The 22,074-nt window shown below is 40.9% G+C and overlaps 1 protein-coding gene across 2 annotated transcripts; it reads right to left on the bottom strand.

Moving 5' to 3' along the window:
* Positions 1-833: 833 nt before the first annotated feature.
* On the bottom strand, positions 834-21,300 carry gcn1 (GCN1 activator of EIF2AK4). Of its 2 annotated transcripts, none has more exons than XM_029161623.2 (57): positions 21,237-21,300; positions 19,955-20,057; positions 19,798-19,861; positions 19,560-19,691; positions 19,230-19,338; positions 19,037-19,135; positions 18,615-18,749; positions 18,352-18,529; positions 18,200-18,274; positions 17,953-18,081; positions 17,809-17,859; positions 17,610-17,708; positions 17,345-17,518; positions 17,104-17,256; positions 16,920-17,012; positions 16,750-16,825; positions 16,237-16,396; positions 15,793-15,982; positions 15,533-15,657; positions 15,110-15,288; positions 14,921-15,014; positions 14,715-14,828; positions 14,429-14,627; positions 14,195-14,347; positions 13,122-13,303; positions 12,829-12,909; positions 12,295-12,438; positions 11,994-12,118; positions 11,667-11,856; positions 11,479-11,549; positions 11,081-11,246; positions 10,761-10,955; positions 10,427-10,673; positions 10,033-10,154; positions 9,816-9,930; positions 9,530-9,709; positions 9,193-9,413; positions 9,045-9,113; positions 8,816-8,954; positions 8,538-8,734; positions 8,286-8,428; positions 8,076-8,193; positions 7,730-7,945; positions 7,472-7,636; positions 6,946-7,107; positions 6,496-6,588; positions 6,258-6,401; positions 5,856-6,125; positions 5,634-5,747; positions 4,805-5,035; positions 4,479-4,672; positions 3,491-3,605; positions 2,990-3,086; positions 2,584-2,732; positions 2,062-2,172; positions 1,540-1,761; positions 834-1,441 (listed from the first exon to the last, which is right to left on the bottom strand). In XM_029161623.2, the coding sequence occupies exons 1-57, from the start codon at positions 21,252-21,254 to the stop codon at positions 1,316-1,318; spliced, it is 8,016 nt and encodes a 2,671-aa protein (XP_029017456.1). In that variant the 5' UTR covers positions 21,255-21,300; the 3' UTR covers positions 834-1,315. The 2 variants fall into 2 exon arrangements, with proteins under 2 accessions (XP_029017456.1, XP_029017457.1); XM_029161624.2 differs by having other exon boundaries at positions 2,584-2,729.
* Between the last annotated feature and the right edge of the window lie 774 nt (positions 21,301-22,074).

Raw genomic sequence — 22,074 nt, 5'->3', positions numbered from 1 at the left:
GGCCTGTCTGTAGAGTTAGTAGATTCTATTTGTAGTGAGACCATTTTGATTATTCTGATGTGTCAACATGTACATGGTTACAAAATGCCAAACCACTTTAACCCTTCGGACGCCTCCGTCATTGGCATTTGTGGTGTCAGACCTTCTTGGGTGAGTGGTTAAAAGACACCAGGCGCCATTTAGGCCGTTTACTCTGCTCTTCCCAACTGATCCTTTCAAGCCCCATCCAAGCATCTGCAAATGAGCATCCTTCATGTTCTATGGGGGTTCTCCCTAATTATTAATAGTGTCTTGTCTCATCCTACTGATAGCATAAAAAAGAAATAGTTTGTCTAAGCCTCGTTTGCCAACCTCCATGCTATAACCCTGTCTGGAAAGTTCTCCTATATTTGCAGTGTATTTCTAAAGCCATGGCTGAATGCTTGCTGTGATCCCCCAAGTTATGGTGAACATTTAGACACTGTGAGTTTATGAACAGGTTAATACTTCTGCTCTGATTTACTTCTGACCAAGAAAAAATTTTCACATAGTTGTCCTGACATGCAGAGAAAAGACAATTTAGAGCTAAATGAGCAACATCTGACCACAAGCTAGTGTCAGAGGCTTCATTATGTATTAAGTGTAGATCCATGACAAAAACTGCCAATATAGCAGTATAATGAATCTATAACACAGGGTGCATGCAAGTTACAAAGCAACTGAAGTCACTGCTGGAATCTTTGAAAGACAAAAAAAGAAATGCCGTTGTCTTGCAGAAATCCATTGGGACTAAATGTGATAGTTTCATAGCACCTTGAAGGAAACATGTTTTTATCATTTCACTCAGTACAATATGAAATCACGTTTTTTTATTTTTGTATTGCCTTTTTACAACCTTATTTTTATGCTTTCAAGAGGTTGCTTTCCCCCAAACAACTCTCACACAAAGCCAAATAAAACACAGGCGTGTCACTTCATTACAGTAATGTCTGAAATGGTTGAAATAATTTTGTAAAATAAGTAGCAAAATACTGAAACTTCCAAAACAGATTTGGCATTGTGTCTTCCTAATGTAGTTTAGTACAGGTGAATAACCTGCACCTTGTGAGATAAAATAAAAATTAGAAATTGGCCGCTAAAACAATGGTGAAAGGTAAAAAGGATGTGGAAAAAAAAGTTTTCAGGGAAGGAAGGAGTCAAAACATTTCCCATCTCAGCCTTGGTCCTTGAGGGGCACTATGAGCATGTGTGGCGAGTGTGTCTGGGGTTTCCATACAGTGGAGATTTGTTTCACATAAATTGTGCAGACATCATTTTACAGCTGAGTCCTGCCATATCATGTTAGGATGGTGTCATCTATCTCTTCATTGGAGTCTGGCAAGCTGGCGATTTTTTTCAAGGACCGGCGATGACACTCTGACAATAGGTCATTACTTGCAGAGTCCAGAATGGCAGTCATAGCCTGAATTACAGAAAGGATACAAAGTAGAAGTTAGACCATGTTTTTTTTGGTACATCATCTGTATATGCTAAATATATTAGAGTTGCCTATAGACTGACCTGCAGGGTTTCTTCACCCTGGCGAAGTCGTAGCAGGTTGACAATGGTGTGTTCGCTCTGGGCTCTGACCGTGGTGTTCTTGTCCTTGGTGTTGTCAAGCAGACTCTTCAGCACAGGCTTGATCAGACTACCCTCCATGGAGGGTGTAGCTGGATCTTTGAACACCCACCACAGCACCCGCTCTGCCACCAGTCTGATGTCACTGGACTGATTCTGAAGACACTATGTAGTCATAAAGCAACAGATGTCAGAACCAAAAAAGCTTCCATCTAATACAGGCTGTCAAAGCAGGTACTTGTCAGAGCATTGTCCTTTCTACATATCCAAAGGCAGTAAAACAGTAAAAGCTAAAGCAATAAGCAGAAAAACAAAAAAAAAAGATAATTATTAGTTGTTATTTCACATATTTTTGAAATATTAAAACATTAGATCATATCATATCCAATCCTCATCTAAACAGATATAGAAAAGACAGCCAACAACCTGTGTTTATGAAGTTCAATAAAGTGGTTCTTGCTTTACCTTGACAAACTGTGTGATGATGCGCTGGGAAATGCTACTGCCTCCTTGTGTTCTCAGATGGTGTCTCATCAGATATCCCAGTGCTCTGATGCCACTGGTGGCAATGGGTATCTGGAAGTGGAACAAAATAACTAGTGGTGGGCATTGCCTTAAACAAACAACAAACAAGGAGTAGGAACAGCAATGACATATACTGTGGGTGCGCAATAGAGAACATCATGCAGTGTAAGCTACACTAATTATTACAATGTAGTTTAAAATTCTCCAATGAATATGAACCCCCTGAAGTTAACGAGCATAACAAGTTATATATTGTATAATCCACTGTGGATAATGAGCCACTATATTTCCTACCCAGAGGAAGTAAATCCTTGAAGTATCTCCAGGTGCTGGGAAACATTACAATAACTGCAAGACTCTAGCCAAATTGTTATAGCTGAAGCTTTCGGTAAAACGAAAAGAATAAAGAGTAGATTACTAAGAAGGCAGAAACATTGGCCCACACATGAACCAACTCCTCACCCTGTCAGCAGTGGCATTCGCTAAAATGGTTTCCGTCACAGGTTCGCAATATTCACTTCCACACAGCTTCTCGGAAGCACACTTGACCGCTATGGCCAGGGCCAAGCTGCGGCCATGACGCACCATCCAGTCCACACCTGAGATGTCTGCTGAAGGCAGGAAAAGAGAGTGGTATTTCATTAGCCTGTGCTTATATATGGACTGAATATGAACTAAACCCATCACATAGAACCTTCTGCAGGTAAATTGTAACCTAAAAAATATTAATAGTTATATTTATTAATAAAATGTTATTTTATTCTGATAGTAAACAACACTTTTACAAAACAATTTTACATTTGAAATACACCATGGAGGTGTTATTGACTTCAAAGAATAATAGTAGTGATAAGTGATGAATACCAACCCAAAACATGCTGAAGTAACATACTCCTCAGCTCCTCCTCAGACAGGAAGGCGCACAGCTCACCAACACAGCCTGCTGAAGCCATTCGAGTTGCATCCTATATGTGCACACACACACACACACACACACACACACACACACACACACACACACACACACACACACACACACACACACACACACACACACACACACACACACACACACACACACACACACACACACACACACACACACACACACACACACACACACACACACACACACACACACACACACACACACACACACACACACACACACACACACACACACACACACACCTTTTTAGAAAACCACATCCTCTGTGCCCGATTTCCGTTTTTGTACTGCGATCAGAGGAAACTCCACTGACTTAATTTCATTGGTAATTACTTTACTGTAATGTTTGAAAAGAAGTATGTTGGCCACAGATTACAACAAAACCCTCACAGCTCCAAGTATCTGCTCCTCCTGTCATACCTCATCATGTCCCAGCATGCTGAGTAATGTAGTGGTGATGTTCTTGCGGATTGTTGAATCTACCTTAGACCCAGCCCCTTGGATGACAAACCTTAAGGCTTGAAGCATAGTCTCCCTGTAAGGGCATAAACACAGGCATGATTTAAAGAACTACATAAAACAAGCAGCACCAGATTTTTACCTTTTAAAAAAATACGCTACTATTCTTTATATTTGTTTTTTACCCATTGAGGGAGACAGCTAAAAAAACTTGCCCCTGGTAGACATGTGTCATACTACATTTATGACAGGCAAATAATGTACAGTAAGTTATTTCTGCAATTAAATTTAAAAAGTGAACCTCAAATTTATTAAACATATTTTAACCAATACCTTATTTAAAGGCAATGATTATTGCTTACTGCTAATGAAAACCTTAAATTATTATAAGAAAGTTCAGTGTTGTAGACCCATGCTGTCCAATGCACTAATTAACTCAAAAATACCCGAGAAGGTTTAACAAGCCTTAGAATAGAAACCCTTTATTTGTCCCGTGATGGAGAAATTGCCATGTTGTGACAGCACGAAAAGACAAATAATGCAGAAAATAATAAATACACCGTAAATAATAATGAAAGACAGTGAGCTAAAGTGACTGGTGTAATTGCATCATGTGTGTGGCAGTGTGGTGTGCGGCAGTGTGGTGTGCACCATGTTAGAAATCTTCACTATAAAGTCTGACAGCAGAAGGAAGGAAAGACCTGCACAATCTTTCCTTCCCACAGCGAGGGTGGATCTCAGTGTGGTTCAGTACCATCATGGATGCACAAAAACGGGACTGACTGCAGCCTTGAGAAGATTGTGAACCAAAGCCTTTTCACTCATTGGGGGGTTCACAAAGAATGGGCTGCACGACAGATGCACGCAGATGTATCGAGGAGATGGGCTACAACTGTTGTTAAATGTGAGGTGACAACTACAATAGAAGGTCTACAGTAAGAGTACCTACCGGACTCCAGAGTCCTCAGCGTTCCGAATTGCAGACAGCTGCTCAATGAAAAGTGGGTCCACCTTGGTGTGGATGGAAACTAGTTGGCCTAAAGCTTCGGCAGCCCTCAGCCTCACTGCACGGCTTGAATCTAGCAGAGCTTTCAGAAAGGTAGTCTGCAGCTGAGGCAGGAAGGGCTTTAAGGCAATGCCCACCTATAGGTGAGATACAATCACATGTTTAGAGTTAAACTTTGTGACTCCAGGCTAAAATTAAAAAATTAAGTTCCATGTTTACAACAGTATCTAGTCCCACTGTTGGCCCCACATATAGACGGAAATAAAGACCTTCGCTAACAGGAGTGTAAGAGTCTCCAGCAGAGCGCTCTTCACTGTCCAGGCAAAGCGGTCTCCCAAAATACGAATAAGAGGTCCAGTTATGTTGATGACAGAGGGCCGCAGAGCCTCAGGCGAAGTCAGCTTGATGACCGCTCCTAACGCTTTAGCTGCCTCTTCTTTCTGCTCAGGGCTGCCAGTGAGGACACCCTCTCTCAGGACAGGCAGGATGCAGGTCACGCCCTAAGAACAAAAAGAGCAGTATAACTGTCAGATAACAGGGCAGTAACATATACGTTTTCATTACTGAAAGATGACAAGTCTCAAAATTAATTAACTGATACGGTCTCAGGTTTATAATCTTTCCAACATAATGTACATTCTAGGAGGCTTTTTTCTTATCAAGAGATTTTCATCATGTTGACTAATAAGTACTTAATATTAGTCTATTGTTGTTTCAATTTGCTACAGGTAAAAGTCTCAAAGTATCATTTTAGGGAATAATACTTGCAGAGAGTTCAATAAATTAAGAAATATGATCATTTTCCAACACTGGATTGAAAAACATTATTGATAGATAATTATTGGTCCATCATGTCGGCAATAGTTAAGTAAAATATGTTACCCTGAACTATTTCAACTTAAACGTGATCAAGATTAGGCTTTCCATGTATTATAGTCAAAGAAGTTGTGACCATGACACACAAAAACAAGAGTGACTGGTCACATTTGGCTGTTAAGTTAAAGTTCAAGATAATTCATAGTGCAGGAAGACAAAGGGATGTGGTAAAGTTAAGAGGCAATAGTCACGCTGTTTATTGTTTAGATGGACTTTTCTTACCTTCTTAGGCAAACAGAACCCTGGTAGGTGATCCCCCTTCACATCTGCAGCTGCTGACCTAATGTCTCGATGCAGGTCATCAATTAGAGCCAGCTGGCTGCTTGCATCAAGTTTCTATAAAGCAATCAGTAACATTAAGAGTTGAATTTTAAAAATATGAAATAAAAAAAATTCACAGTATAATGACCAATTTGTGTTCAGTTCTGTTTTTTTTAAACATACCTTAGTAATGGAATTAATGGTGTCCCAGCTCTGAGACAAGACTTCAGGGTTAGAGTCATTAAGAAGGCGGATCAGACCGGACAGCAGGGTGCGTGTGTGGGAACTGTAATCCAGGCGTGTACGAGCAAAGTAGGCATTAAGGATAGTGACCGCAGCCTGTCGAAGGCCTGGGTCAGTGGACCGTGTGGCCTCTAGCATGTCCTCTATGATGATACGCTGTCCCACTTCATCTTCCACCGAAAGGATCACTGTTTGGCAGTTGCACAACTCCTGAAGGAGAGAGAAATAGGTATTTAGTAAATCAGGTAAATCAACCAGCAATGTTTAAAAGGAGAGAAAAAGGAAAGTCTTTCAAGAATGCAGGAATATGGCACACCAGGAGTCCCATGAATGCCGTGTTACCTGTGCTTCATCCTCTGTTCCCAGCTTCCCTTTGAGGGAGGAAAGGATGGCGGGCAGGATGACCCCTAGGTGGCGCGTCAGAGCGTCTCCAGCCACCGCGGAGAGGAAAGCCAGCACTCGTGTGTTCACTGGAGCAGCAGTCAACTGGTGCAACCGAACAACAATAATATAAATACACAGGCAGATGCAATTAAAAAAAAGCCTCAAATGGCTAGAAAATACTGGACCATGACAGTACCTTTGGCACCAGATAAGGCAGCACAGAACGACTCTTCACTGCCATGACTTGCTTCAGACCATCCAAAGCAAACTCAGCTGTCTCCTCCTCATCCTGGGAAAAGACATTCCCAGGTGACCGTGATGAAACATATGGGTGCAGGAGAGGTACAGTGGGGCATTTAAACATTTAAAAATAAATAAAGTTTAAAATGGATCCTGAAATGTACAGGCATCCAAGGAAGTGAGAACAAAATGGGGTAAATGTACTCATATTTCAGACGAGCTGCAAACGAGAGACAGATGATTGACTGCAACCCAAATAAAGTGCATTGCAGTAATCCAGCCAGGTGGTAACAAAGGCATGGATCACTTTTTTCAAAGTAATCCATGACTTCGAAGCTTTATTCAGTGTTATAAAGCCAGGTTAAAAAGTTTATAATGCAATATTGATTTTAAACTGATTTCCTACCAGCTGTTTGAGCAGAGTAGGCAGAATGTCATCCAGCGCCTGGTGGCCAATAGTTGCATGGAGCTGCTCAAAGGTTTTAGCTGCAGCCTCTCGAACTTCCTCTAGAGGATCACAGAGAGCCTTCCTCACGGTGGGAACCAGTGACTCAGAGAAGACAAGCACCTGCAGCAAAATCACCATGGAATAACACAACATTTATTTTTGTTATTAAATCCTGGTGTTATTTAACCTTTACATTTTGAATGACCAGACAAAACGTGTCCTTTCATTTTTGATATGATACAGAATGATCACAAGCCAGTGTTATGCTACAATGCTTTATAGAAAGTTGTTCTATAAAGCATTTAAAACATTTTTATCAATACATTCACTCCAGGTGCATCCTGGACAGCTTGCTCATCTCTCATGACACCACATAGCCAGAATCTCCAGTTAATATAATAAATATTGATGCAGAGACTAAATTTCCTAATTTACGGTACAGTAATTTTATAGATGTACACAATAAGTAAAATGTGTGACTTACTGCATCTTTGCTGGTGGATTTCATGATCTCACTCAGGCCGATGCAAACACCTTGTCTCTCATCACTCTTGTCAGAGCGTAGTCCTTCCTCCAAAATGGGAATGATCTCAGGCAGAATCTTTTCTCCCAGCTTCCTCACTAGGTCACCCAGGGTCCGGGCAGCAATCTAAAACAGTATGCAGAAAAAGAACATAGGTAAAAAACTTAACCAGTGACAGCAAAAAAAATGCAGTGGAAAAAAGAAAAGAAAAGGCAATACCGTTCTCTTGTCAGGGCATGTGGAGGCCAGGAAACCCAGCAAGAGAGAAAAGAGAGTTGGTAGGATCTCTCGAAGAGTTCTGGGGGTGTTGGACACCACAATCTTCCACACATGGAGAGAAGCCTGTCGAACCACTAGCTGAGTGTCTGAACGACCCATGTAGAGGCCAGAGAGGACACGGTTACGCCTCTCAGCACCCAACGCAGCAATGATAGCCTAAGACAAGGCAAGTCAAAGTTAACAATACAATAACATATGAATACTCTCCTACACAGCAGCACTACAGTGATGGCAAGTAAAAGCATTAATCAGACAGATCTGCAAAACCATAAATTAAACTACATACCTTATTGGAAGCAGCTGTTCCAAAGTTGTCATCCTCAGAAGCGGTCTCTGTGGTCATTTTTCCTGTCACTCCAGAAATATGAAATAGCAAATCTCCAAGCAGCTGTACAGAGCTGAACCTAAAATGAGCAACATCAGAAACCCACAGTTACTCAGTTCAACGGTGACAGATATTCAATCTCTAATGTGTTACAGTGCATTTAAATCTAACCGGATTCTCCACAGGTCATCGAACAGACCCTGTTCCAGCTCAGGTAGCAGCAGAGCGATGGCAGTCTCAGCATACATGCTAATGATTCGCTGTCCAGCTCGTAACGCTGTGTCTCTGACATATTCATTCTCATCAGCCAGAGCCTAGTGGGACACACAGGAGAGATAATCAACATGAATGTGCAACAATGTGATGGAACTAAAACAACTAAAGCTGTTGTACATATGACATATACATAAGGGCAGCCATTACCTTGAGAATGCAAGGGATGATAGGTCCCACATAGGGAGTGAACCTCTCTCCAAAGGTGAGGGGAAGGTAGATAAACATCATGATGTAGCCATCCCTGACATGAGACGCAATGTCCACCTTGCTGGCTGTTTGCACCACGTCTGGCATCAACTTGTCCAACTTTTCCACTCCCAGTCCAGCCATCACCTCAGCCAGACCTGATGGCACACAGGTTTGTGACATACTTGATAAATGATAGATAACACAAAGAATATGATCAAAAGTGAAGAAGAACAAACCTTGTGCAGCTCCAGAGCGATCTACAGAGCTCTGTTCAGAGGCCAGGGTTTCCATCAACCATGGCAAAAGGTCATCAAAGCAGGATTCACCCATTCCCTTTACCATTGCACCCAGGGCCTTGGCTGAAACAGTTCGTACCTAGAGGAGAAGAGGCACAATTATAGTTTCACTTTAACATGCAGAGAGAGCCGACATTACAGGAGCATTGTTTTTAATGAGTAAACACACCTCTGGGACTGGGTCCAGCAGAGAGGCCTTCAGTCCAGGAATTACACTAGGCAGGTAGGGTGACAGATCCTATAAACAACAACAACACATTTTACACCATTAAAGAAAACATGGAGTTGTTTGAAGAAAGTTTGTCAATTTGGTGTACCTTCTGATCGGTGAGGGAGTACATGTTGCCAATAATCTGAGCGGCCATCTTGCGAGTGTCAGTTGACCGATCCTGGAAGGCTCTCTGGACGATGGGCATGATGAGGGCTAAGGAGGGGGCATCAATGAAGTGTACAAACTTCGTGTCCAGCAATGTCTGCAGGCATGTATGTGTTCTTCTGGATGGATCAGTAAGAGCGTCCAGCAGGATGGGTGTGATAGCTTAGAGAGAAACAATCTGTTAAAATACTAGTATACTAAACAGGTGCATCTGTTATATAAATGTTAGCAGTTTTTTTTTCAATGGCTGTTTTTTTCATATAACGTAACTAGCTCACCCAGGATTTCCGGGTTGCGGATGACTGAGCCGATCTGTCGAAGGGCTTGCTGGCCAGCTTTCTGTACCTTCACATGGGAGTCAGTCAGCACCTCTGTCAGTTTCGGCACGATGCTGGGCAGACAGGAGGACAACTGCTTGGGAGCACAGTAAGCCATTGCACCCAACAACTCCACTGAGCCTGGAAGAAAAACACAGGTGACCAATGAGAATCTTAAGAGTATGACAAGTCATTTACTGATTTATAAATGTATGTATATATCAATCTTTCAGTGTTTCAGGCACACCTGCTTTAGTTCTCCAGGACTCCTCCTCCAGAGCGACAAGCAAGGATGGAAGAACTAGCTTCACCCCATGGGCACTGAGGTTCCTCATTACAGCTTTGGCACAGTCATCTGCAGCCTGGAAAAGGTACATTAAAATCGAAATTTTGTCTTTAACACTGTTAGATATATATCAGCAAAATGTGATGCCAGAGACAGTGGGTACAATTTTCCCTCTCACCTCTCTGACATACTGGTTACCATCACCAAAGCAGAGCAGGAGGTGAGGTAGCACATGGACCACGTATGGCTCAAAGAGCTTCCCCAACATGTTGCACAACATCTCGAAGGCAAACAGTGCTCCTAGAATGGAAAAATACCTACTTTTAAACACCTCCAAAGTCAGCAGATTCTTGTTTTAGAGTCAAAATATTGAGACTGAAATGTCATGGGGTCATCTGATAAAATGCAATGTTGTCCAGGTACCCCAGATACAACGGTAGGCTCTAATTTCCTTCAACACGCATAGTCACGTACCTTCAGCAAGTGACTGTCAAACATTACATTTACTCTAGCTAAAGTGCAAATTAATGCAAAACAAGGTGCAGAGATTGAATATTTCAAAAATCACTGACCTTCCCTCCGTCTGAAGTTTTTCTTATCTTGAATGGCATCAGTCAGCGTAGTCATAATGTCTTGCTGTTTAAGTGCCAAAATCCCAAGACCTTTGACCAAGCCAGCCAGTCCATAGGCTGCTCCTTTCCTCTCTGCATACTTGTCACTCTCTAGTAGCAACTGGAGTAAATTTCGTACGATGCCTGCAGCATCCTCCTTAATCGCAGGAACTAAAGGAGGTAAGCAGCCGGCCACAGACTCCTGGACCTGATAACGAATGATGAAACACGAGATGATGAAAATTCTCCATTTCATATGAAGATCTAAAGTCAGGGAACACAGTTAGCTGCTTACCTGCTGTGATGGTGTTGAGAGTGCAGTGATAAGCTTGGCCACAATGGGTTTGACTTTGGGGTCACTTTTATCCAGATGTTTAGCCAAAGAACCCATAAGGATAACCACACTCTGACGAACTGAATCATAGCTGGCGTCCTGGGGGGCATTCTTCAGGAACTCCTCAAACACTGGTAACAGGGAGCTCACGTTGTCCTATTATGTTAGGTACAGTCCAAGGAATAAATGGTTAAATAAATAATTTTGCAATATTTGACACTTATTATGCACAGTTAAATATAAAGATAATAAGCAGATAAAAACTGATCATTAAACTGTACCTTTCCGTGGGTGTTGAGAGCCGAGAGGGCAGCATCCAGCATGCAGCGCCGCACCTCAGCGTGGCGGTCGTTCAGAGCATCAGGTACAAAAAACAGGAACAGAGGGGTGACCTGAGATTCATTCAGGTACTGGGATAGCTTGTTCAGTGCCAGAGCAATGCCGCACCTGCAACAGATGCAATACAAAGAATTAAACATTTTATGATTTGTAGAGTTCAAATAATATTTTTGACATGCAAAAATACCAGCTATAAAAAGGTGCAGTATTGCAGTGTTTTGGCATCTCTCCATTTCAGAATTGACCCAAAGGTTTTTGCCTTTACTAATAGCATGCATTATGGATAACCGTTTACAATGAACAACACTCATTAATGCACAAACAGCTTAGGCAGATTTACCTGGCCTCCCACTGGTCAGGTGGCGCTTCAGATATGACTCTGCCCAGGGCATCCAGCACAGGTGGGGGCCTCTGTAATAAAAACAAAAAAGAATTAAAAGTCTATCGTACTTTGGTTTCTGAGCTCAGAAATATCTAGCCCTAGCCTAGAAGATGAATAATGTGTGACTCCGCTATGGCAGTTCTTACATAAAGTTTCTGGTGGTAGAGTTCAGTCAACTGGCCAAGCACTGCAGCAGACTGGTCTGTGTACTGGGAGACAGCACTTGACAAAGCTTCAGCTGCAGCAGAGCGAACTGCCTCCTCATGGTGGGTGATGTCTCCAATTAGCAGGGAGCAGAGATCAGAGACCAACTCCAGATCAAGAGACTCCCACAATCTAATAGAGATAAACAAGCCACAACATTAGTTAAGATGTTGAATGTTCAAATTTCACCTCTCTTAAAGTTAGGATTTTAGAGGGGTTACATAAATGCAGGAAAAATGGGGAAAAGTGACAAAAAACATGGTACATACTTCTCTGCTAAGGCTCTTCCTTCCTCCTCAACATCAAACCTGGCAACCCAAAGTCTACAAAGCAAGTTCAGCCCGCTGGCCTCTGTGCTGTCTGTGGGCAATGCAAATTCCATCTCCAACAATCCCTGTACGGAAATACAGAGTAATGTGTACGCACAAAAGGTTTATCTGCACAATGCCAAAAGCAAGTTCAAAGCATAAGCCTAAAATGGGTTTTCTGATTTAAAACTTCAGACTGAAATACATGTCTTAACTCTTCCATTGTGAACAAATACAGTACATTAACAGGTACAACACTCACCCTGAGAGCAGCATCACGGACCACGAAGCATGGTGACATCAGAGCATCCAGCAGGACATCTATCTCTGGCTGCTCTGCTACAGTGCAGCCCTCTCCTCCTCCAGCACTGGCACACAGGGCAGTCAAGCACTGGGAAGCCAACACCTGAAACAGAGTGAAACATCTCGCATTACAAGGTTACTGGCATGTATATAATAAGCTGTCTTATAAAGACACAGGAAAACTATTTTTCATGCGACTACAAATGAGTCCTTTGGTAATGATAAAGGATCCTGCGCTCTTTTACCATAGTGGTACACAAAGCGATTTAGTACTGTATTCACATTCACCCATTCACACACAAACATACACCGGTGGCAGAGCTGCTATGCAGCTTATGCTGACACAGAGGCCAACTCGGGGTTCAGTGCCTTGCCCAAGGACTTTGGCACATCAAATATTAAAAAAATAATTTATATACAATAGAAATAAGGCATTTACATAATTACGTATTTATATTAAAAATATTTTTCTGTCCATAAACTCTTTGTATACCTGGAGTCTTGGGGTGCCAGTGGAAATAATTCTTGTCAGTAGCTGCAGCATGTTTACACGTGGAAGGAGTTCAGGGCCATTCTAAGATAATAAAAACAATAGGTAGTACATAACTCCATTAAACAAACAAATTTCTGTTACACAGTGGTGTCTCTATGTAAACAAATAACCATATTAGGCAAAGAGGCGAATAGCCCAAACGGCAAACATTACTCATGTTATAAAAGAATTCTTTATCAAAACAAGTCTTCTGCGCAGGTCCCAGTCATTAAATACTAATGTTAAGTCTTTACCTCATCTATCACAAGGTCATCACTTTCTGTGCTGGCTCGAAGCTGTGAGTGTTCATTGATGACCTGCAAAGCTCTTGTCATAATGTTCTCTGCCTCCTCTGTGCTGCCTGAAGAGTCTCTGAGGGTGGTGTTGAGCAGAGGGAAGCAAAAGGAAAAGGCTGGAGCAGACAGCGGAGCAACTTCTAAAGAAATGAAAGAAAGCCATGATGGTATTACTATTAAAAAAAGGGTAAAGATCATCAATGATAAATCAAGAATGAGGTCAAATTAGATTATTTATTAATATATTTTTGCCACACTTTTGTTTAAAAAACTTGATCACAAAAGTTATCACATAAAAAGAAGTCCTGGTCGAGCAATCAATAGGTAACAGCGCAATGACTTTAAATTTTAAACACACTCACACTGAATTCCTCAGTGGTTTTTTTGAGATTAATACACATGGAAAAACATGTGTTGGCAGATTTGGAAGAAAACAAGTTCTGTAGGTAAAAAAAAAAAGACTTGAAGACTGGGTGAACAGAGAGAGTGGAAAGTTGAGCCAATGAAAATGGCGGAATATCATGGTGTCTCTGATTTAAAAAATGAAAAGGCCTGTTCACCCGAGCACTGAACTGTGAATTTAAAGTGGCACCCCGAGCTGAGTGGAAGGCTTGGATGAGAAAAAAAACAACTTTTGCTCAAGTCTCCCAGTGGATCCTGACATCATGGAGCAGGGTAAAAAAAAAAAAAAAAAATCAACTAACACCAATGGGTGTGAAGGCTGGACTGCTGCGTGATGAAGGCAGCACAGGCGCAAAGGTGAAGGATTATTCTTGAGACGAAAAGCAACACAGAGTGTAAACAAAAGCAGACTGAGACAATGTATGATGAAGAAATACTGAGGCCGTTCTATTCGGACACTAAAGAACTTTAGTGGTTTCAGTGAACAGGAGGAACATGAAGATGGCGATCAGTGAGCGACTCTTCTGGTAGACCGCTATATTTCAGCTTTGTTACAGGCAATTTAATCTAGTGGGTGCAGCTTAAACTCGGGTACGCTCTATAGCCTGGAAAATACGGTGTGTTCTTACCAGTAGTCTTGCCATCTCTCTGTGGGACAGTGTAGTTGTGAAGCAGCACTAATGTGCGATGGGCTGCTGTATTTAGGTCCTCCTGTCCCCAGGCCTTGTCCAGATCACACTCAGGCTTCATTAACCGCAAAGTCACATGCCCCACAAGTACAGCTAGAAGGAAAAAATGCAGTCATTTTTATTTAATATGCAAAGACACAAACCTGGGTTTAGCAACAGAGTAATGATGTGTACCTAGAGAATGAAGTGCTTTTGGCATAAGGCATACTCCGATGTCCAAGAAGACCTTCTGGATGCACGGAGCAGCTAGAGGAGAGTGTAGCAGTGGCATCAGGACCTGAAGGACACTAGGAAGCTCCCTGGTGATCTGAGCTGGTCTCTCTACCAGAGTAGCTTCTAACAGACCCACCACACTCATCAACTCCTCATTCAGCTGGGGACAATAAAGGAAAGCCACATGTCAACAAGAAGGTGGCAGGCACAATTTGACGAGAAATCGTTTAGTAAATTGTTTCCATACCCCCTGAAGTCTCTTGCGAATAGCAGCCTCTCTATCAAGCTGGACTTGAATCATTTCCTTCTGTTTACTAGTTAGCTGCACCTCCTCTTTAATGCCTTTTTTCTTCTTGAGCTCCTGCAAGATTAAAAATATATATATATAATCTGAAAGGAGGAGGATCCAGAGTGACCCACCACCATAAGTTGTTGGCAGTACATGTGCATTACCTCTTGTAACTCCAGCTCAATGATCTGCTCCTTGTAGGAATAAGCCTTGTTCTCTCTCTTCATGTTGACTTTCTTGGTGCTTTCTTTCTGAGCACTGAAGCAAGAGCAGATGTGGAAACAATAGTGAATAAATGACAGACAACAAATGTTTCTGCATTTACTGATGTGGTTATTAAAAAGGTATTCTACCTTTGGATAATGCTGTTGTCATACAGTTGTCCTTCAGGGGTCAGCATTATAGCATACTCCTCCCTGGTGACCTGAAGTAAAGCAGGTTGAGCAAGCCCCTTGGTGACATGGCTGATCACCCGTGGCAAAAGTTTGTTGGGGGATAGAGCAGAGAGGGCACCGACAGCATTCTTTACTGCCTGGAGAGAAAAGAGAGACTTTATAAGAGACTTAATAAGTCCTGTAAGAAGCTTTGCACAATTTAAGAGAAAGGAAAAGAAAAAAACTTTAATAGTCCCACAGAGGGGAAATTACTTCACAGACGAAGTCAAACAGGGTCTAACTACTATCTTTTCTTCCATAGGTTAAGTATTAATATTAAAGTTAGTTTATATAGAAAGCTTATGTTACTGTAGTATAATAGTGTGTGTGATATCGTCAGACCTGATTGTCAGCGTTGACCTCCAGTAGATGTGTCAGAATGACCTCCAGATTCTTTTCTATGAATTCTTCTGCTTTTATGTTCATGCTGGAGAGCAGAACGGGCCAGAGCCCACGGCGAGCTTCAACTGTAAGTCAACAAAGCAAAAGAAACGTTTCACTTTATGTTTTCACTTTATTAATACATACTACATATAAACAATTCAACACGACGGTGGTTACCAACTTTACTGTTAATTAATTTTAGACAAAAACTCCCATACCTATGGATGGGTGATGAGTGACTATGAGGAGCTCCATGGCTAAATTCTCTGTCTCGGTAGAGTCACCCCATTGACCGGCAGAGGAGCTAACCACACAAAGGACATCCAGGAGAAAACGAGGGGGTACATAACTACGACCTAGCTCGGTTAGCTCTCCCGAATCGGATACCAAGACATCTTGGGTTAAAACCTAAAAATGTGCAAAATAACATCATTAATAATCGGTTTAAAAGAAAAACATTATATACATTCTTTTATTTTCAATTTTCAAACTGTAACATGTAACTGTAAAGAAAAATATGCAACATACACACATTCTATTGTGTATGTTGCTATTAGCTATTAGATTTAGCTCTGTGTTATGTGGAAACTCATTGGTGGTTGCGGATCAGGAGATGGAGCAATGCACCAGTTCAATGCTAATTTCTTAGAAAAATACTGTACTTTGTGTTTGTTAATGACCACACGAAGTTCTCCAAGAAGGCCGTGGGCAAGGCTGAATCCACCCAGGGAGGAGAGTAGCTTCTTGATGCTCTGTTGTGCCCTCTTCCTCACATGCCAACTCCGAGACAACAAAACCGCCACTGTCGCGCGGTGGTACATCCTGTAGCAAATATATACAAAACATAAAGCACATCAAAATCAAAGTCATAGTGACCACTCCACATAACTGCAAGCAGTGCACTTGGTAAATTTAACACACATATATATTTATACAACTATAATTTTTCATTAATTAGGCAATTATTGTTAAACAATAATAAATAACTACAGTATAAATGAGTGAGGACTTTCCTTAAGAGTACAATTAAGATTGAGAACTTTGGCCAACATATGAAAAAAACCAATGTGGGAATTTGTAACATTGTTTACAACAGGAGTCTGATTTAATAATTAGACCACTACTGTATGCATTAAAACTTTGTAAAACTAATTTGTAGGCAAAAGAAGACTCACTGAGATTTGCTGGCATTAAGTCTGTGGGCATGATCCAAAAAGAGCCTTTCGCAAAACAGCAGCACTGTGAGCAAAGCTGGTGTAAAGACAGCATATTATTATTCCTGAACATTGCAATCACTTAAAATTATATTTTGAGACATGCGTGCATGCATGCACGCCTCACTTACTTTCCTCATTGGCCTGAGAGAGGAACTTCTCTGTTGTGAAAAGTGGCTTTTTTTCATCCAACACCATGTTCCAAAAACTGGAAAACTTCGTCTCTGCAGAGAAAGAACAATTCTCATATTTTCCATCTTTGTGTGTCAACAGTTCTAGTATAGCTTGCACAAATTACATGAACAAGTGTCTTACCTGGCAGCGTCTCAAGCAAAGCCAATCGACTCAAAAGAACAGAGGCTGCCACAGCTTCTGCAAGCAGAGCATTCTGCGAGTTTTGTGCTACTGCCTTCTCTACTGTTTGGATCAACAAGGGCATGAGGTCTGAGACCTGGGACAGAGTGTCACCTAGACATCAGAGTAGAATCAGGTGAGAAATTGTGCTTAATTGAGCCACATGTATTACATGTTTGATCCAAACCCTTGAATGACTGACCTTTAAACGCCCCCAGCATGGCCTGAAGGTAAGCATGTCGAACCAGAGAGGTGCAAGTCTTAAGGGTAAAAGCTTTTTTCAACCAATCCAGGAAAGCAGTGGGGACTTCTACTGTAAGGCGATTGCTCCACTGGGCGAGCACTGACACTGCATGGACCAAGGTTCCCTCATGCACTACAGTAAGCAATAAAAAGTTAATTCTAAACTCAAAAAATATGTGACATTGCTAAGATTTTGTGTACAGATAAATACATGACAACAATACCTTCTTGTTGTAAAAAGGGGACAAACATTACAGTGACTGCAGAGCTGAGAGTCTGGCTGGAGGTTCCTGTCACTGCATGACAGCTGCAACTGGCGATCCCTATAATAAATACATGAAAATTAACATCTTAAAATTATGTTCACTTTTCTATCTCATGTCTAGTAATTAAGTAAGTAAAGGTGCTTGCAAGATTTTTTACCTGACAACACACTCATCTTTTGGGCAACAACCGTTAACTTTCCCTCAGATCCTGGTATAACGAGAAGCAAGCATCAGGTAAAATTTTGATTGTCCTAATACAATTAACACATTTTAACAATATTAAGGCAATTAAATTGCTTACCCCCGAGGATCTTAAAGAGGTGTGAGACAATGTCCTGAACAGCGGTGGGGTCACTACACTGCCTGGCCAGGTTCTGCATGGCCTGGACTGCCTCCTCCATCAGCTGGGTGTTATTAGCTTTCAACTGGCCTAAAACAGACAATACCAGAAAGTATTTATATTATGCCAAGATGAATATTCAGTCTCTTTAGTCTTTAAAAAAACATTCACCACTGCTAAATCAAGTGAGCATCTATCTAAATCTTACTTGCTATGGCCTTTCCAATATCCATGGCATACTGACTGAGATCAAGAGTCACACTAGACAGCAGGCAGGAAATGGCTGAAAGAAAACAATGTATTATTCTCCTGCGTAAAACCGACGTGTACATTAAGCACTCAAAATGGTCAGAGTCTCACTTTGCATTGCATTCTCTGGACTACGAAGCATTGTCTTCTGAACAGTAGGGAGCAGCAGCTCCCTGAACTCAGAGTGGGACACATGACGTAATAAGAACCTGGTTTTGTCCAAAATATGCTGTTGTGGTTTTGTCTTGCTCATAAGAACAGACTTGACGTACAGGTCCAACACTGCACTCTGAAAAACAGCACACTGGTGTTTGTATGTTGCAGCATTTTTGGACAATGGGTTAACAAATTTAAAAAAGCACAAAAAAACTCACCTTATGCTTTTCTATTGTAGTTTTATCCTTCTGGGCTGCACAAAAGTCTAAACACATGCCTAGCATAGGCAGGGTAATAGGACTCTGATCTAGACTCAGCAGAGTGCTAATGTACTGATCAACCAGTCCAGGGTTCTGTTAAAGACAGACAGACAGACAGACAGACAATGATACTTCTAAGAGAAGTGTGTTTCACAAAGTAATTTATGCAATTTTATGTGTGTGTGTGTGTGTATGCATATATCGGTGAATATTGAACCTACTTAATCATAAGTCTCAAAAGGATGATATAGCGTCACAAGGCCCAACAGGCCATTTCATGAGCCTGTGTGTTTGGGTTTGTACTACTCACTGAACTACGTCACATAACAGTGTTATGACTTGCTATCACAAGATCAGTTTGTATCTTTTACTATACTCACGTCTTGCCAAAGGTGACTGACATTCTTCAGACATGATTTCTGAGCTGTTGTCCTAGCTCCACCAACTACTTCAGCCACAAGAAGGCTCTGAACCTCCACCTAATAAAAGGACAATGGAGGATGACAATACCAACAAAATAAAACACAAGGTCAAAACAATATCTGCATTAAAAAGCCAAATGCTTTTGCTAACCAGTTTCTTCCATATCGGCCCTTCTCTTTTGTCGGAGTCAGAAAACACACGAAGTACTAAAAGGCAGGTCCAAGAGAAGCCGATAAAGGCAGCAGAGCCTGAGCTTTTACTGAAAACAGACAAGAATAAAATGTACAGCGAATATGAATAACAATGAATCTGATCAGAAAATCTGAATCTCAAGTTTTACATGTTCAAATTATGTATTTTATTGTAAAAGCCTTACAGTGTCAAAATATTTTGCTCTAATTAGCTCTTGTTGCAATATTAAACAAGAAAAAATGCCATTTTTAAATGATCCCTTTTTACGTGCTTAGCTTAGATGCGTACCTGGGCTGTCCATTTTTGCAGAGAACACCACTGTTGAGCAAGCAATGGAGTAGGCTGCTCACCAGGATGTCAGGCTGACTGTCAGCCAGCTGGCCAATGACAGAGAGTACCTCTCTGCGTGATGCAGCATCCCTGAGAAGCACACACATCCATGAAAACAAACCAACAAACTAAAACAAGGCCACCAATATTGCCTTGTGTTATGACTCCGTGAAGCACAAAATTGTTATACACCCACCGGTATCTGTGTGCTGTGAGACAGAAGAGCTTGCACAGTCCTTTAACGGCGGGCTCTGGTAACTCTAAAACAAATATTTTAAAAATGATTATTAGTGTTGGATACAACACCCATTTTATTACCAAACACATTAGATGTAGAGGATTAGACAACACACCTTTGCCCTTTATACACTGCTTTAGCTCTCCAAATATCTCCTTGCGCTCCTTGACACTGGCTGTAGTTACTTTTACAGCAAATTTCTTCAGCGTCTCTGAAACCTGCAGTAAGTGTCACGTTTAGTACAAAAACAGCTTTGTTAATTTTAGCCAAGTAAATGAAACCAGCAGTGACAGCAGTGGACCAAAACAGTTCATGTGGGAATAGAAGTGCGGTTTGCTGAATAAATGAAAAGTAACCGATTGATCAGTCAATTACACAACTCAATTATCGTAGTGCTGAATTTAGAAGAGGACAGCTTAACAGGGACATAAGTTCCTCACTGTACATCTCAAAGAAAGATTATTCATTGTGCCACCTATTCATCTCTCAGTTTGATCAATCCATGTCGTCAAGGTGTGTGTTCTGCTATGTTTACATTGGTTGTATTACATCAAGACTCTGCTGATGAGGTTTAGTGTAATGATGTACTGATTTACTGAGTTCTGAATCTTCTGTTTCTGCATAATACTTGAGTGTATTCCCCCTGTTAACAACAAGACTGCCACGAGTCGTCAGGCAAATCACAGCTGCTGGCACAAACTTGTTCTGTATCAGGAAGATGTGACCCTAGGCTTCATTAATAACTGTTATCATAACTCCTAACAAGTCTTTTATAAAAAGGATACATTTGGCTTGAGTATTTTGAAATGATTATAAGCCTTACCTTAACTTGCGATCATAAAGTACATTTATAAGTGACAGCCAGGTTTAAATCAACTGGTGGTTTATAAAGAAACTACAAACAAACGCGAAACTCACTCTGTTTTCGTGTTTGCTGCTGTACAGTGTATGTGATGCACATCAGGTAACCGATTACGATGCCCGTGGAGGGCGTGGCCTAACGTTACGTACGCGTCATCAAAAAACACGCGTGTCTGTTTAATTTAGCCAACTTACATTAGTTGAGGTTAATCGAGCTCCCAGACGAACGTAATGAGCGGTTAACGGCAGGATCAGGTTACAGCTCGCTTGTCGTAATGTGACACAGGCATCGTCTTGATGTTTGCAAGGTTTACAGTTAGCTTTAGCTGCTCGCTCTCAAAGTAACGCTGAGGCTATCGCTACGTAGCACTGAGCTAACAGCCTGCTAGTTAGCTGTTCTTTACGCCTGTTCGAGTTTCTCATTGAAAACCATACACACCAAGTGTTTACAAACAGTGATATGAAACGATACGATAATACTTATTTACGGTTTTTGGAGAGGAAAGGCGTGTTATGCAAAAAATAGGCATACCAACCTGCGTGTCCGCCGCCATCTTGCCGGTCTGGTTGCAGGAAGGGCTTGGTGATGTCACTTCCAGGTCATTATAGTTACGTAACATTGAAAAACATATCGTATCAAAAGTATTTTTAAACATATTCTTTTCTTTTTACAGACAATGTAATATTAACACTCGTATGGAATAACATGTCTCGATAAGAGACGAAGGATCCTGAATGACACACCAAAAATAACTCAAGCGCATTATAACTTTATATATGATTCATAAAATCTATTCCAACCAAAATCAGGTTATAACAGAAGAGTTTTTTGTTTTATCTAGATGATTTTAAAATGATCTAATTACTCATGTCAAACAAAAATTGTTGACTTTGAAATATAAGAAAACAGACACATGCTACAGGAAAAAGTAGTAAAATAATAGTAACAGTATTAAATCATTTCTATTTGTTACCCTTTATTTATTAGTGCCCTTTTCTTCCATAGACACGTCAGTACATTTGTTTTCCCAGATACTTGATAGTTTCAGAAATTCTCTTTATCTTTTGAAAACCTTCATTTTTTTAGTTATTATATAATATTAATAATAATATATTGGTTTTAACAAAAGCCACACATGGAGGCCAATAATCAATCAATGATTTACACTACAATAATTTTTTTTCCACGTTCCTTTTGGCAAATATGTAAACTATTCCTATTTTGATTGATACATCAATGCTGAAGTACCGTCAGTACTTCTGGTCTACAACCAACTAGTTGCAAATGATTAAAGCATAACATTTTATTTGTAAACATGGTTATTAAATGAAACAGCTAGAAATATCTAGATAGTTTTTGTTTTATAATTTAAA

Source organism: Betta splendens, chromosome 9 (genome assembly GCF_900634795.4).
Source record: "Betta splendens chromosome 9, fBetSpl5.4, whole genome shotgun sequence".
Lineage (NCBI taxonomy): Eukaryota > Metazoa > Chordata > Actinopteri > Anabantiformes > Osphronemidae > Betta > Betta splendens.
This window is presented reverse-complemented; position numbering and strand designations above follow the sequence as displayed.

Excerpts from the sequence above, each read along its gene's own strand:
- gcn1 (XM_029161623.2), bottom strand. Across the intron at positions 19,339-19,559 it reads TGCAAAAATGGACAGCCCAG|TAAAAGCTCAGGCTCTGCTG; the intron begins GTACGCATCTAA and ends GTCTGTTTTCAG. Across the intron at positions 11,550-11,666 it reads TCTACCACCAGAAACTTTAT|AGGCCCCCACCTGTGCTGGA; the intron begins GTAAGAACTGCC and ends TTTTTATTACAG.